At 44.0% G+C, this 13,397-nt stretch overlaps 1 protein-coding gene across 1 annotated transcript; it reads left to right on the top strand.

The window, feature by feature from the left end:
• The first annotated feature begins 401 nt into the window (after positions 1-401).
• Positions 402-10,157, top strand: LOC111961191 (solute carrier family 23 member 1-like). The gene is made up of 12 exons (XM_023983279.2): positions 402-759; positions 2,522-2,656; positions 3,022-3,179; positions 5,526-5,685; positions 6,238-6,419; positions 6,755-6,875; positions 7,043-7,199; positions 7,455-7,708; positions 7,855-8,019; positions 8,354-8,462; positions 8,623-8,718; positions 8,920-10,157. Exons 1-12 carry the CDS (start codon positions 712-714, stop codon positions 9,180-9,182), a joined length of 1,848 nt encoding a protein of 615 aa, XP_023839047.1. The 5' UTR covers positions 402-711; the 3' UTR covers positions 9,183-10,157.
• Positions 10,158-13,397: the final 3,240 nt, after the last annotated feature.

Below are 13,397 nucleotides of genomic sequence, written 5' to 3'. Positions count from 1 at the left end.
TAATAGCAACTTTTTTAAGTGTAATGTTTACTGTAAATTTTTTATTGTCTATATCACTTTTCTTTATTCTCTATTTCACTTGCTTAGGCAATGTAAACATATGTTTCCCATGCCAATAACACCCTTAAATTGAAATTGAATTGAGAGAGAGATGTTATATGTCATAGTTTGGCTCATTAGAAGGGGGAGAAGGGGGAGGAGGTTGAATCACATACAGTATTTTTCTCTGGTATACGGTACTGATGTCAGTGTTATACAGTAAAGAGTGTTTAGGATTCCAATGACTCTAAATGTGTTATTGTTTCTATTAGTTCAACATTGTGCTTTAGCAACACAATCATTTTTTGTCATGCCAATAAAAGAGAGACCGAGAAAGAGAGGTGGAGCTAGTGCCCTGAAAGGTTCTATTCTACGGTCGCGAGGTTCTGATCAGCTGCTTGCCTTGCTGTTGTAATTGGGTTCACATGAGAGGCTGGTGGTGGGACTTATTTCAGTTACAATCAGCAACAGCAGTAGTCTCGTGTTCAAATCTCTCTTTACTTACTCTCTCTAACTCTCTCCATCTCTCCTTCCCCTATTTTGCTCTCTCTCTCCCCTCATCTCTCTTTTTTTCTCCTTCTCCTGTATTCTCTCTCCTCTTTGTTCGCCTGTTGAGATTATTCACTCATAACTCAGAGGACCCAACATCCTAGCTGAGTCCAGACTGGAGCCATGGCTCCAGAAAAGGAAAGCAATGGTCTCGAAAACTACGCATTTGCTGTAAGTATAAACACAATTATTCCCGTGCTGGAGGATTATGTTGACATTTGCTGCAGTGACTTTGAGTAAAGATTATGTTCATAGTAAACCTAAAAGTTCCAGTCTGTAAAGCATAAACACTGTAACATTTAGATATGTTTACACAATATTCAACAATGATAGTTTCTTAGTATCGGAGACAAACATTTGCGAGCGCCACCTATTACAGGTACAAGTTCTGAGGGAACACATGTAATGCATTTTCTGCACATAGATGAATGTGTAAACTCAAACAAAGAAACACATTCCAAGTGATTTTCAGCCTTGGTGATATATTGATTTCTTCCTCTTAACTAATTACCATATCATAACACATGTGGTACTCTTCAGATTGCATATTGTAGTTTTGTAATACTATAACGGGCTACAATAGTAAGTTAATCATTTCCAAGAAGTCTGAGTGAATTGATAAGAACTGAGTGACTTGAATTCCTTAGAATGGGTCTTGTTTATATGAATGCTACTTCAACCCAACAGTCACTTGTATACCTTGAAATAGGATGTGTGCTCTATTATGGATTTGGTTGAGCAGAATGAAGCTGCTCATTCTTATTAGGCTGAGAAGTGTTGTTAACTTTCTATATGGTTCCGCCGGTACGATCACCTGACCCGCAATTAGTCCCTCATGCATAACTTACTTATAATGGTTCTCTGGTGCAAATAATTGACCGCAAAATTACAGGAAACAGTAAGAGGCAAGAAAAAACTTGAAGGATACTGGGTTTCTATGCGAAATGTTGAATTTGTTGATTTGTTGACACATATATTTCTGATAAAATTGATTTAGTCCATGATAGCCCTGAAAATGTATTTAGCTACACATATTAGCCACTAATTTGTAGTTTATACGTGTGTATATAAGTAGCTAATAAGGCTTTTATTTTCTGCATAAATATTGTCCAGAAATGTACATTGTACAGAAAGGGGCACACCTCCCCAACCCCATGATCAAAATCATATAATGTTTGCCTGAAATAAAGGATTTGTGTAGTATAATGAGATAAGAAATGTATTCATCTTATATCATATACTGTACGCTATACAGTCAACATTCAAGTCAAATTTGACATAAACAATTAGCAACTAAACTTCCATAGTGTAAGCAAACAGTCTACACACATCTCTGAGTAAATCTATTCAGCAAGCACTGATAGGCTGGCTTTGGTATACAACTATACGCGACACGGGTTTCCAGAATGTCTTAGCGAAACACTTTCAGTAAATAATTTAAAACCCCTATGGGTGATAGTAGCCCTTTCCTGCAGTGAATGACCAAAAGCGCCCTCTTTGGCCTCATGGGTGAAATGTTATTCCTATTTTTCATAATTCCATCATCAATAAAGATACTTTTTTTTAAACAGACGAAAATTCAGTGTTTCTATGTCAAACAGTTTTGTTATATTTAAGTCTTCTGTAATGTAAATAAAGTGTAATATTGGGATGCAAACTCAAAATCAAATACATTTCAACTCAATATCTGACATGGTATAGGTGTCTTCTTATTTTAAGCCCATAACCATGTGTGTGAGGTATATACTTTAGTTTCAAAGTAGATTTATTTAAGACTACCAAGAATCACTCTGTGTGACCCTGATTTAGCTCACTGCATTAAAAGGTTTTAAGCCTATGTTATGAGCGATATTATGCCTGTGTTATGAGTGATATTATGTCTGTCAGACCCATTTGTGCCCCAATGAATGCGACCCTGGTCTCTGTCCTGTAGATTGATGGGCGTTTCTGTGATCTGGAGAAGGATGGAGAGGGCTCCGACCTCTCTGAGGAGGATGACAAGAACAAACTGGCTTACTGTGTCACAGACATCCCACCCTGGTACCTTTGCATCATTCTGGGCATCCAGGTAGGTCCAAGCCCTACTTTTTATAATTGGAGGCTCACTGGTCGAGGTTGGCCTGGGTGCAGCAGAGGATGGGCCTCCTCAGTGCTCCATTGATTTGATTAGGCAGTGTAATCAATTGGATGAACAGTCCTGTTTCCCAGGATTAATTTGGGCTCAAATTAAAAAGAAAGCCACCAAGTCACATGAGGACCTCAATCTTAAATATCCAACAGTGGGATGTTTGTTGAGGCTGATGGCAAATACTGTACCTGTACCTGTTATTTCAGCTGCTCATCTTGGCTTCAGTATCCTCGGTGGGTTTAACCCTCATGAGTGCATCTCCTCTTCTTCCTCTCTCCCCTTCATCCCCCCTTGTCTCTCCTCAGCATTGCCTGACAGCGTTTGGAGGGATCATCGCCATCCCTCTGATCCTGTCTCAGGGTCTGTGTCTGCAGCATGACAGCCTGACCCAGGGTCACCTCATCAGCACCATCTTCTTTGTGTCAGGCGTGTGCACCCTGCTGCAGGTCACCTTTGGAATCAGGTGAGGAGGGGAGCTGGGGTTGGTTGGATATGGCTTTGGGCCAATCATTCATCAGCAACAACAGAGTGACTGTTGACATGATGGGGGCCTACCGCAAGGGGAAGAAAGAACAAAGGGGCCAAACTTTATATGGTCAATGAAGATTGACCTTTAAAAGATAACCTCTTGTGATGGTGGAGTTACCCATGATATATGGAGACACCATACAGGTAGATGGCGAGGCTTGGCATCTCCTTGTTGTCTTGTCATGTTGGAATCAAAACAAAGTGCCATAAATTCCATGAAATCAATATACTTTAAAACCAATGAAACCATATCCAAACTGTGTAGACATGTTATCAGCTCGCTGATAATCACCCAAATGAACGCTAGACAGTCAGGGAGCATAGAAAATTCCCAAAACAATGGATAGATAGAGAAATTTGTTTTGCAAATTTTGACGGCAAGGGAAAACATAATAATGTAGTGCAGCCCTCCAGACCTTGTTGAAGACCAAATGAAGCCCCCGGGGCAAAATGAGTTTCACACCCCTGAACTGGGCTGTATACTATGGGTTCTTAAGTTTCCTTCTAAGCCTCTGTTGACCTTTGGAGCATGTTTTTCAGGTCAGTGTGATGCATTAGCCTCACACAATAGGATATTATGCAGTGGGCACTGGGGCTTTAGGTTATTAAAGCATGTGCCATTATTGTGCACTAGCTAGGTCTTAGTATGGTATGCAAGTGCTAGATTTCTCTCAGAAACATCTATTTTCTGACTGAGAATGGAAAACGAGAGTTGTTGTTCTGTCTATGGTGTACTGTAAGCAAGGTGTTGTTCTGTCTATGGTGTACTGTAAGCAAGGTGTTTGTTCTGTCTATGGTGTACTGTAGTCAAGGTGTTTGGGTTCTGTCTATGGTTGTACTGTAAGCAAGGTGTTTGTTCTATTCTATGGTGATCTTAAGCAAGGTGTTGTCTATGGTGTACTGTAAGCAAGGTGTTGTTCTGTCTATGTGTACTGTAAGCAAGGTGTTGTTCTGTCTATGGTGTACCAAAAGCAAGGTGTTTGTTCTATCTATGGTGTACAAAAGCAAGGTGTTTGTTCTGTCTATGGTGTACTGTAAGCAAGGTGTTGTTCTGTCTATGGTGTACTGTAAGCAAGGTGTTGTTCTGTCTATGGTGTACTGTAAGCAAGGTGTTGTTCTGTCTATGGTGTACTGTAAGCAAGGTGTTGTTCTGTCTATGGTGTACTGTAAGCAAGGTGTTGTTCTGTCTATGGTGTACTGTAAGCAAGGTGTTGTTCTATCTATGGTGTACCAAAAGCAAGGTGTTGTTCTGTCTATGGTGTACTGTAAGGCCATGTATGGCACTGCCCAACTGCCCAGGTCCAACCTGGCCAACCATAACCTGACCCAGAGTTCTGCATCATATCATTATAACAGGATTAGGTAGGAATTTCCATCTTATTAGGTCGATAAACTAGCTCACATTAAGTCCACATTCCTGCAGGCAAAGATCTCCAAAAGCCTGGAGGTCAGCTGTGAGGAAAACAATGGACGTGTTGAACTCGCTAGTAGGGAGTGAAACTCCAGCACAGCCCTGATCAGGATATGAGATGTGACACATTTATACATGTCAGTTAGAAACGTAGGTAATTGTATTGTAATGCCATAGGAGTCAACATTTACACAGACAAACAATCACTTCACTGTATTTAGTGGGTCCATTGTCATTACTGATCCATCTGTCATCAGTAGTATAATTGAAAGTGGGGCCTAATGTATCAAAGGATGGAGACACACAGCAGATAGTGATTACATTAACCTGTAGGAGTCTTGATTGGAAAGACATGGTTTTTACATAATGTCCTCACAAGATTTGAATCAGCCCTTCAAGGCCTAAAATTAGATCTAGAGAAACAATGTGCTGTGTGAGTCAGGACATGCTGTTTGAACCTGGAGGTTGCGTGTTTTGGATCGGGTTAGCTAAAGACTGGCACTTTGGCTGGGAGTTGATTGAGACTGTTCTCTATGGAAGGAAAGGAGGGGTTGATTCATAAAGGCAACCTTTGTTTGGATGATGTTACAGTAGTGCTCTGCATCTCAGCTCAATACTCATCTCTGACTACTACTGTACTAGACAAGTCTGTTTCGGATGATACTACAAAGCAAAGGGATTTAAATTCATCCTAATTCAATGTGAAATTGATTATGGGGATGAATTCCTTATGTACTAGTCTCTACACTTTAGACAGAACATCTTCGCAATTGTGATTTCAGACATCATACTTCCCCCTCTTTCTCTTGCGCTTTCTATCTCCCTTACCCCTCTCTCTTTCTCTCCCTAATCTCTCTCTCTACCCCTCAGACTGCCCATTCTACAGGGTGGTACTTTCACCTTGCTGGCTCCCTCCATGGCCATGTTGTCGATGCCAGAGTGGACATGCCCTGCCTGGACCCAGAATGCTTCCCTGGTCAACGCAACCTCTCCTGAGTATGTAGAGGTGTGGCAGAGCCGCATGCGAGCGGTGAGTGACACAATTATTACATGGAGTGAGAGAGAGAGAGAGAGAGAGGAGAGAGAGAGAGAGAGAGAGAGAGAGAGAGAGAGAGAGAGAGAGAGACAGATGGTGGAGCATGGCGCTTGTAATGCCAGGGTTTGCTTCCCGGAACCATCCATATTGTATAATGTATGTACTGACTTTAAGTTTTGGATAAAAGCATCTGCTAAATGGCATAAACAGTACACAGTGTGTACAAAACATTAGGAACGCCTGCTCTTTCTATGACATAGACTGACCAGGTGAATACTTATTGATGTCACCTTGTAGAGTCATGCCCCAACGAATGGAGGCTGTTCTGAGGGCAAAAGGCGTTGCAACTCAATAGTAGGAAGGTTTTCCTAATGTTTTATACACTCAGTGTATTTTATAGAGATAGAGGGCATGTTTAGCCACGTCTGAACATTTCTTAATAACCCTTGACAACACATTATTTACAGGATTCCCATCTATAGGATTTCCCATCTTATTGTGATTATTGATTGTGTGTATATGCTTATGTGGTTTATTCCTCTACAGCTACAGGGCTCTATCATGGTGGGCTCCTTGTTCCAGGTCCTGGTGGGTTTCTCTGGCCTCATCGGTCTCTTCATGCGTTTCATTGGCCCCCTCACCATCGCACCCACCATCTCTCTGATTGGCCTGTCCCTATACGACTCAGCTGGAATGAATGCAGGGAACCACTGGGGCATCTCAACTATGTATGTACCTCTCAGTATGGTTATTTAAGTCTGATTTATGGGTTTTACTTCAAAACCCCCACAAGCCTGTAGTCATCCATCCTTGACCTGGAGAGCCATAAGGTGTGCAGGTTTGTGTTCCTGCCCAGCATTAAATATTCCCAGATTCAATTAATCGGCTGGATTTAGGGTTGTAACAAAAGCATGTTCACCCTCTAGCTGTCCCAGACCAGGTTTGGCGTAAGCTATGAATTCATGCATGTCAATGGCTACATACTGTAAGATGGTACCCATGCTAAGTGCATAACTAGAGGGCACATTCTGCTTTGTGAACAGAGTTAGTCTCTTTCCTACAGGACGACTGCTCTGATCATCCTGTTCTCCCAGTACCTCCGACACATCCCTGTACCATTCCCCACATACAGCAAGACCAAGAAACTCCACACCTCCAAGATCTACATCTTCCAGATTCTACCAGTAAGTCCATTAGAAAATTAAGACTCAAAGCTGTTCACTGTTCTCTCAAGCCCTTATATAGGACCCAGAGTTTTCCATGGTCAGTTTCTGTGGTGTGGAAAAACTCCGGGTCCTAATAATGACTGGTGTAACATATTTACATGTACTGTATGTGACGTCTTCCTCAGGTGCTCCTTGGCATCACACTGTCATGGCTGATCTGCTACATCTTCACCATCTCTGACGTCCTGCCCTCACAGCCAGAGCAATATGGCTACCTGGCTCGCACAGACCTGAAGGGGGATGTCATAGTCCAAGCCCCCTGGTTCAGATTCCCATACCCAGGTAGGAGGCACAGCCGCTCAGGGGGAATCATAGGCAACAACTCCATAACCTGATAATCAGATGTTTGGATACATTTTTCCTGGTCTGGTCTCATGGTCAGGTCACATGGTCAGGAAAAACTCAGGGCTTATCACCTATTCTAGCCCTAACCCTAACCTTTAGTACTATATGGGTAATGAATATGTATGGTTTATTGATATGTGCATTATTAAAAAGACCCTAATGTATTATACCACCCAAACCACCCAAACTCAGGTCAGTGGGGCTTACCAACAGTGAGCCTGGCGGGAGTGGTAGGGATCTTGGCTGGGGTGATATCCTCCATGATAGAGTCGGTGGGGGACTACCACGCCTGTGCCAGGCTGTCAGGGGCCCCTCCTCCCCCAAAGCATGCCATCAACAGGGGCATTGGCATCGAGGGGCTTGGCTGTCTGCTGGCTGGGGCCTGGGGCACAGGCAACGGAACCACCTCCTACAGTGAGAATGTGGGAGCATTGGGGATCACCAAGGTGAGATGGGCTAGAGGCTATTTTTCAATATAGAATCTGTTTTTAGATGTTAAACTGAGCTGAATCAATGTTTTTTTGGAATATAGAACTTATAAAAGCTATTAGCTGTGAACAGTCTCAATAGACAATGTTCTCTTTTCTTGCAGGTGGGCAGTCGAATGGTGATCATTGCTGGTGGCGTCTTGCTGATCATTATGGGACTGTTTGGTAAAATTGGAGCCATTTTCACCACCATCCCCACACCTGTGGTTGGAGGAATGTTCTTGGTCATGTTTGGGGTCATATCTGCAGCTGGAGTTTCAAATCTGCAGGTAAACTCCTGTGGAGACTCAAACCAGTTTGGACAGTTGCCTAGGTTTATTTACACATTGTTATTGTACAATGGCCACAAGACATTTTGCATATGAAGGCTTTTTCATTCAGGTCTTTACTGACAAGTAGGGTTGCAAAATTCAGGTAAAATTCTAAGGTTTTCCAGAAATCCCAGTTAAAATATGTCTGGTATCAGGAGGGAATAAGCAGGATCTCCGGGAATGCTCCAACCAGGATTTATGGAAAATATGGGAATTTGGGGAAAGTTTTGCAACCCTAATGACTGGTTGGCTCTGTTTATTTGTCATCTCCTCTCTCCTTATCATTTGACAGTATGCAGACATGAACTCCTCCCGGAACATCTTTATCTTTGGGTTTTCCATGTTTTCCGGACTGGTCATTCCAAACTGGATATTCAAGAACCCAGATGCCATAGCAACAGGTATCAGAGCAGATAACGCATGTAACACTGTAAAACAAAACATTCAAACTTCTTTACAAAAAAGCTGGGGGAAAAGCTCAACAGAAGATCAACATGGAGATATAAGGTTCCTCTAGTATGTGAATTGGCCCAGTGTGATGAACTGTATTCTCTTTGTCAGGTGTGGTCGAGCTGGACCAACTGCTGCAGGTGCTTCTGACAACCAGCATGTTTGTTGGAGGCTTCTTTGGGTTCTTCTTTGACAACACCATTCCTGGTAAGCTTCCACCCAGGAATAAGGGGGAATATCTATCCAACTGTTTCACATAGAGTAATGATTAGGTAAAGAGTAGACATATTCAGTGTTAGTTCATCTCCTCCCCAGACCTCAAAAACATTATACATCTTTCCTAAGATTCACAAGTCTCTGTTATAGGTGAGTTGCAGCATTCTAACGCCATTGCTTTGGGCCACACAGGAACCAAGCGAGAGCGAGGCATCCTAGCCTGGAACAAGATCCACCTGGACGACTCCAGCAACACCTTGGAGAGTAGCGAGGTGTACAACCTTCCATTTGGAATCAGCTCTTGCCTCTCCTCCTACACATGGGTTCGATATGTGCCGTTCCTCCCTCTGAATGCACCCAGCTCACAGGACAAGCCAGGGGTGGACTCTTTGGAGACCAACAAGCAACCTGGGAAGCCAGAGCCCTCACATATCATCAGATCAGTGGCCCTATGAACACTGAGCAAGCCCAGATTCTGGCTAAAACAACAACAACAATAACAAAGGCAGCTCTCGTGACTTGGACCACCTGTCCTGCTCTTAAGACACTGTAAAAGAACGCAATCCATACTTATTTAGTCAGACATTTTCTACTCACTTCTTGGCCAGAATCAGATTAGCAGTAACCCTCGTTAGCCAACAAACGCATAGCTTTTCATTGTTTTTGTTTAGGCAGTGTCGGAGGTGTAACTGCATTAGAGCTGAAATAATCCACAAACGGCTCCTGGCATTACCTATCGCACACATTGCCATTGGATGCCATTGGATGCACCCAGTAGCATTAGTAGAAATCCCATGCAGCCACATTACAAGTTCAAACACTGGAATGTGGGATGTAATGTACATCTTAATTAGGTTGATATAAATCCCTATTATCCCTATTATGTTGACTTCCGGCGCCGACAGAGATGGCCGCCTCGCTTCGCGTTCCTAGGAAACTATGCAGTATTTTGTTTTTTTACATGTTATTTATTACATTGGTACCCCAGGAAATCTTAGGTTTTATTACATACAGTCGGGAGGAACTACTGGATATAAGAGCAACGTCAACTCACCATCATTACGACCAGAAATACAACTTTCCCGAAGCGGATCCCGGGACAATGGATCGGATCCCAGGCGGCGAACCAATACAACAACGCCGTAAAAGGGACAGACGAAGCGGTCTTCTGGTCAGGCTCCGGAGACGGGCACATCGTGCACCGCTCCCAAGCATACTACTCGCCAATGTCCAATCTCTTGACAACAAGGTTGATGAAATCCGAGCAAGGGTAGCATTCCAGAGAGACATCAGAGACTGTAACGTTCTTTGCTTCATGGAAACATGGCTCACTCGAGACACGCTATCGGAGTCGGTAGAGCCAGCTGGTTTCTTCACGCATCGCGCCGATAGAAACAAACATCTTCCTGGTAAGAAGAGGGGCGGGGGGGGGGGGGGGGGGTATGCCTTATGATTAACGAGACGTGGTGTGATCATAACAACATACAGGAACTCAAGTCCTTCTGTTCACCTGACTTAGAATTCCTCACAATCAAATGTCGACCGCATTATCTACCAAGAGAATTCTCTTCGATTATAATCACAGCCGCATATATTCCCCCCCAAGCAGACACATCGATGGCCCTGAACGAACTTYATTTGACTCTATGTAAACTGGAAACCACATATCCTGAGGCTGCATTCATTGTAGCTGGTGATTTTAACAAGGCTAATCTGAAAACAAGACTGCCTAAATTCTATCAGCATATTGATTGTGCTACCAGGGCTGGTAAAACCCTGGATCATTGTTATTCTAACTTCCGCGACGCATATAAGGCCCTCCCCCGCCCTCCTTTTGGAAATGCTGACCACGACTCCATTTTGTTGCTTCCAGCCTATAGACAGAAAATAAAACAGGAAGCTCCCGCTCTCAGGTCTGTTCAACGCTGGTCCGACCAATCTGATTCCACACTTCAAGATTGATTTGATCACGTGGATTGGGATATGTTCCGCATTGCGTCAAACAACAACATTGACGAATACGCTGATTCGGTGAGCGAGTTCATGAGCAAGTGCATTGGCGATGTCGTACCCACAACAACTATTAAAACATTCCCCAACCAGAAACTGTGGATTGATGGCAGCATTCGCACTAAACTGAATGCGCGAACCACTGCTTTTAACCAGGGCAAGGTGACCGGAAGCATGACCGAATACAAACAGTGTAGCTATTCCCTCCGCAAGGCAATCAAACAAGCTAAGTGTCAGTATAGAGACAAAGTAGAGTCGCAATTCAACGGCTCAGACACAAGAGGTATGTGGCAGGGTCTACAGTCAATCACGGATTACAAAAAGAAAACCAGCCCCGTCGCGGACCAGGATGTCTTGCTCCCAGACAGACTAAACAACTTCTTTGCTCGCTTTGAGGACAATGCAGTGCCACTGACACGGCCCGCTACCAAAACCTGGGGACTCTCCTTCACTGCAGCTGACGTGAGTAAAACATTTAAACGTGTTAACCCTCGCAAGGCTGCAGGCCCAGACGGCATCCCCAGCCGCATCCTCAGAGCATGCGCAGACCAGCTGGCTGGTGTGTTTACGGACATATTCAATCAATCCTTATCCCAGTCCGCTGTTCCCACATGCTTCAAGAGGGCCACCATTGTTCCTGTTCCCAAGAAAGCTAAGGTAACTGAGCTAAACGACTACCGCACCGTAGCACTCACTTCCGTCATCATGCTTTGAGAGACTAGTCAAGGACCATATCACTTCCACCCAACCTGACACCCTAGACCCACTCCAATTTGCTTACGCCCCAATAGGTCCACAGACGACGCAATCGCAACCACACTACACACTGCCCTAACCCATCTGGACAAGAGGAATACCTATGTAAGAATGCTGTTCATCGACTACAGCTCAGCATTTTACACCATAGTACCCTCCAAACTCGTCATCATGCTCGAGACCCTGGGTCTCGACCCCGCCCTGTGCAACTGGGTACTGGACTTCCTGACGGGCCGCCCCCAGGGGGTGAGGGTAGGTAACAACATCTCCAACCCGCTGATCCTCAACACTGGGGCCCCACAAGGGTGCATTCTGAGCCCTCTCCTGTACTCCCTGTTCACCCACGACTGCGTGGCCATGCACGCCTCCAACTCAATCATCAAGTTTGCAGACAACACTACAGTGGTAGGCTTGATTACCAACAACGACGAGACGGCCTACAGGGAGGAGGTGAGGGCCCTCGGAGTGTGGTGTCAGGAAAATATCCTCACACTCAACGTCAACTAAACAAAGGAGATGATCGTGGCCTTCAGGAAACAGCAGAGGGAGCATCCCCCTATCCACATCGATGGGACAGTAGTGGAGAGGGTAGAATGTTTTAAGTTCCTCGGCGTACACATCACGGACAAACTGAATTGGTCCACCCACAAAGACAGCGTGGTGAAGAAGGCGCAGCAGCGCCTCTTCAACCTCAGGAGGCTGAAGAAATTTGGCTTGTCACCAAAAGCACTCACAAACTTTTGCAGATGCACAATCGAGAGCATCCTGTCGGGCTGTATCACCGCCTGGTACGGCAACTGCTCCGCCCACAACCGTAAGGCTCTCCAGAGGGTAGTGAGGTCTGCACAACGCATCACCGGGGGCAAACTACCTGCCCTCCAGGACACCTACACCACCCGATGTCACAGGAAGGCCATAAAGATCATCAAGGACAACAACCACCTGAGCCACTGCCTCTTCACCCCGCTATCATCCAGAAGGCGAGGTCAGTACAGGTGCATCAAAGCAGGGACTGAGAGACTGAAAAACAGCTTCTATCTTTAAGGCCATCAGACTGTTAAACAGCCACCACTAACATTGAGTGGCTGCTGCCATACATGTCAAAAATGTATCACTAGCCACTTTAAACAATGCCACTTAATATAATGTTTACATACCCTACATTACTCATCTCATATGTATATACTGTACTCGATACCATCTACTGCATCTTGCCTATGCCGTTCTGTACCATCACTCATTCATATATCTTTATGTACATATCCTTCATCCCTTTACACATGTGTGTATAAGGTAGCTGTTGTGAAATTGTTAGGTTAGATTACTCGTTGGTTATTACTGCATTGACGGAACTAGAAGCACAAGCATTTCGCTACACTCGCATTAACATCGGCTAACCATGTGTATGTGACAAATACATTTGATTTGATTTGATTTAATGATTTTAAATGTGTCATTATTTCTATAAAGCCTACACTTTCTCATTCTGAACTTTTAACATGGCTAGGATATCAGGACAGGTGTGGTTTCATGACAATGACTACAACAGCAGCTGCTATACATATTGACACCTCTAACATCTGCGTGCACCGTATCGCGCACATGTTGATTTTGTCCGCCCACACCAGACGCGATCAGGACTCGCAGTTTGAAATATCAAACAAACTCTGAACCAATTATATTAATTTGGGGACAAGTCGAAAAGCATTAAACATTTATGGCAATTTAGCTAGCTTGCTTGCTTTTGATAGCTAATTTGTCCTGGGATATAAACATTGGGTTGTTGTTTTACCTGAAATGCACAAGTCCTCTACTCCGACGATTAATCCACAGATAAAACGGTAAACCAAATGAGTTTCTAGTCATCGCTCCTCCTTCCTTCAGGCTTCTTATTATTATTTGGA

This window comes from Salvelinus sp. IW2-2015, linkage group LG4q.1:29 (assembly GCF_002910315.2).
Source record: "Salvelinus sp. IW2-2015 linkage group LG4q.1:29, ASM291031v2, whole genome shotgun sequence".
NCBI lineage: Eukaryota > Metazoa > Chordata > Actinopteri > Salmoniformes > Salmonidae > Salvelinus > Salvelinus sp. IW2-2015.
The sequence above is the reverse complement of the archived record's forward strand: the minus strand, read 5'-3'. Positions and strand labels throughout refer to the sequence as shown.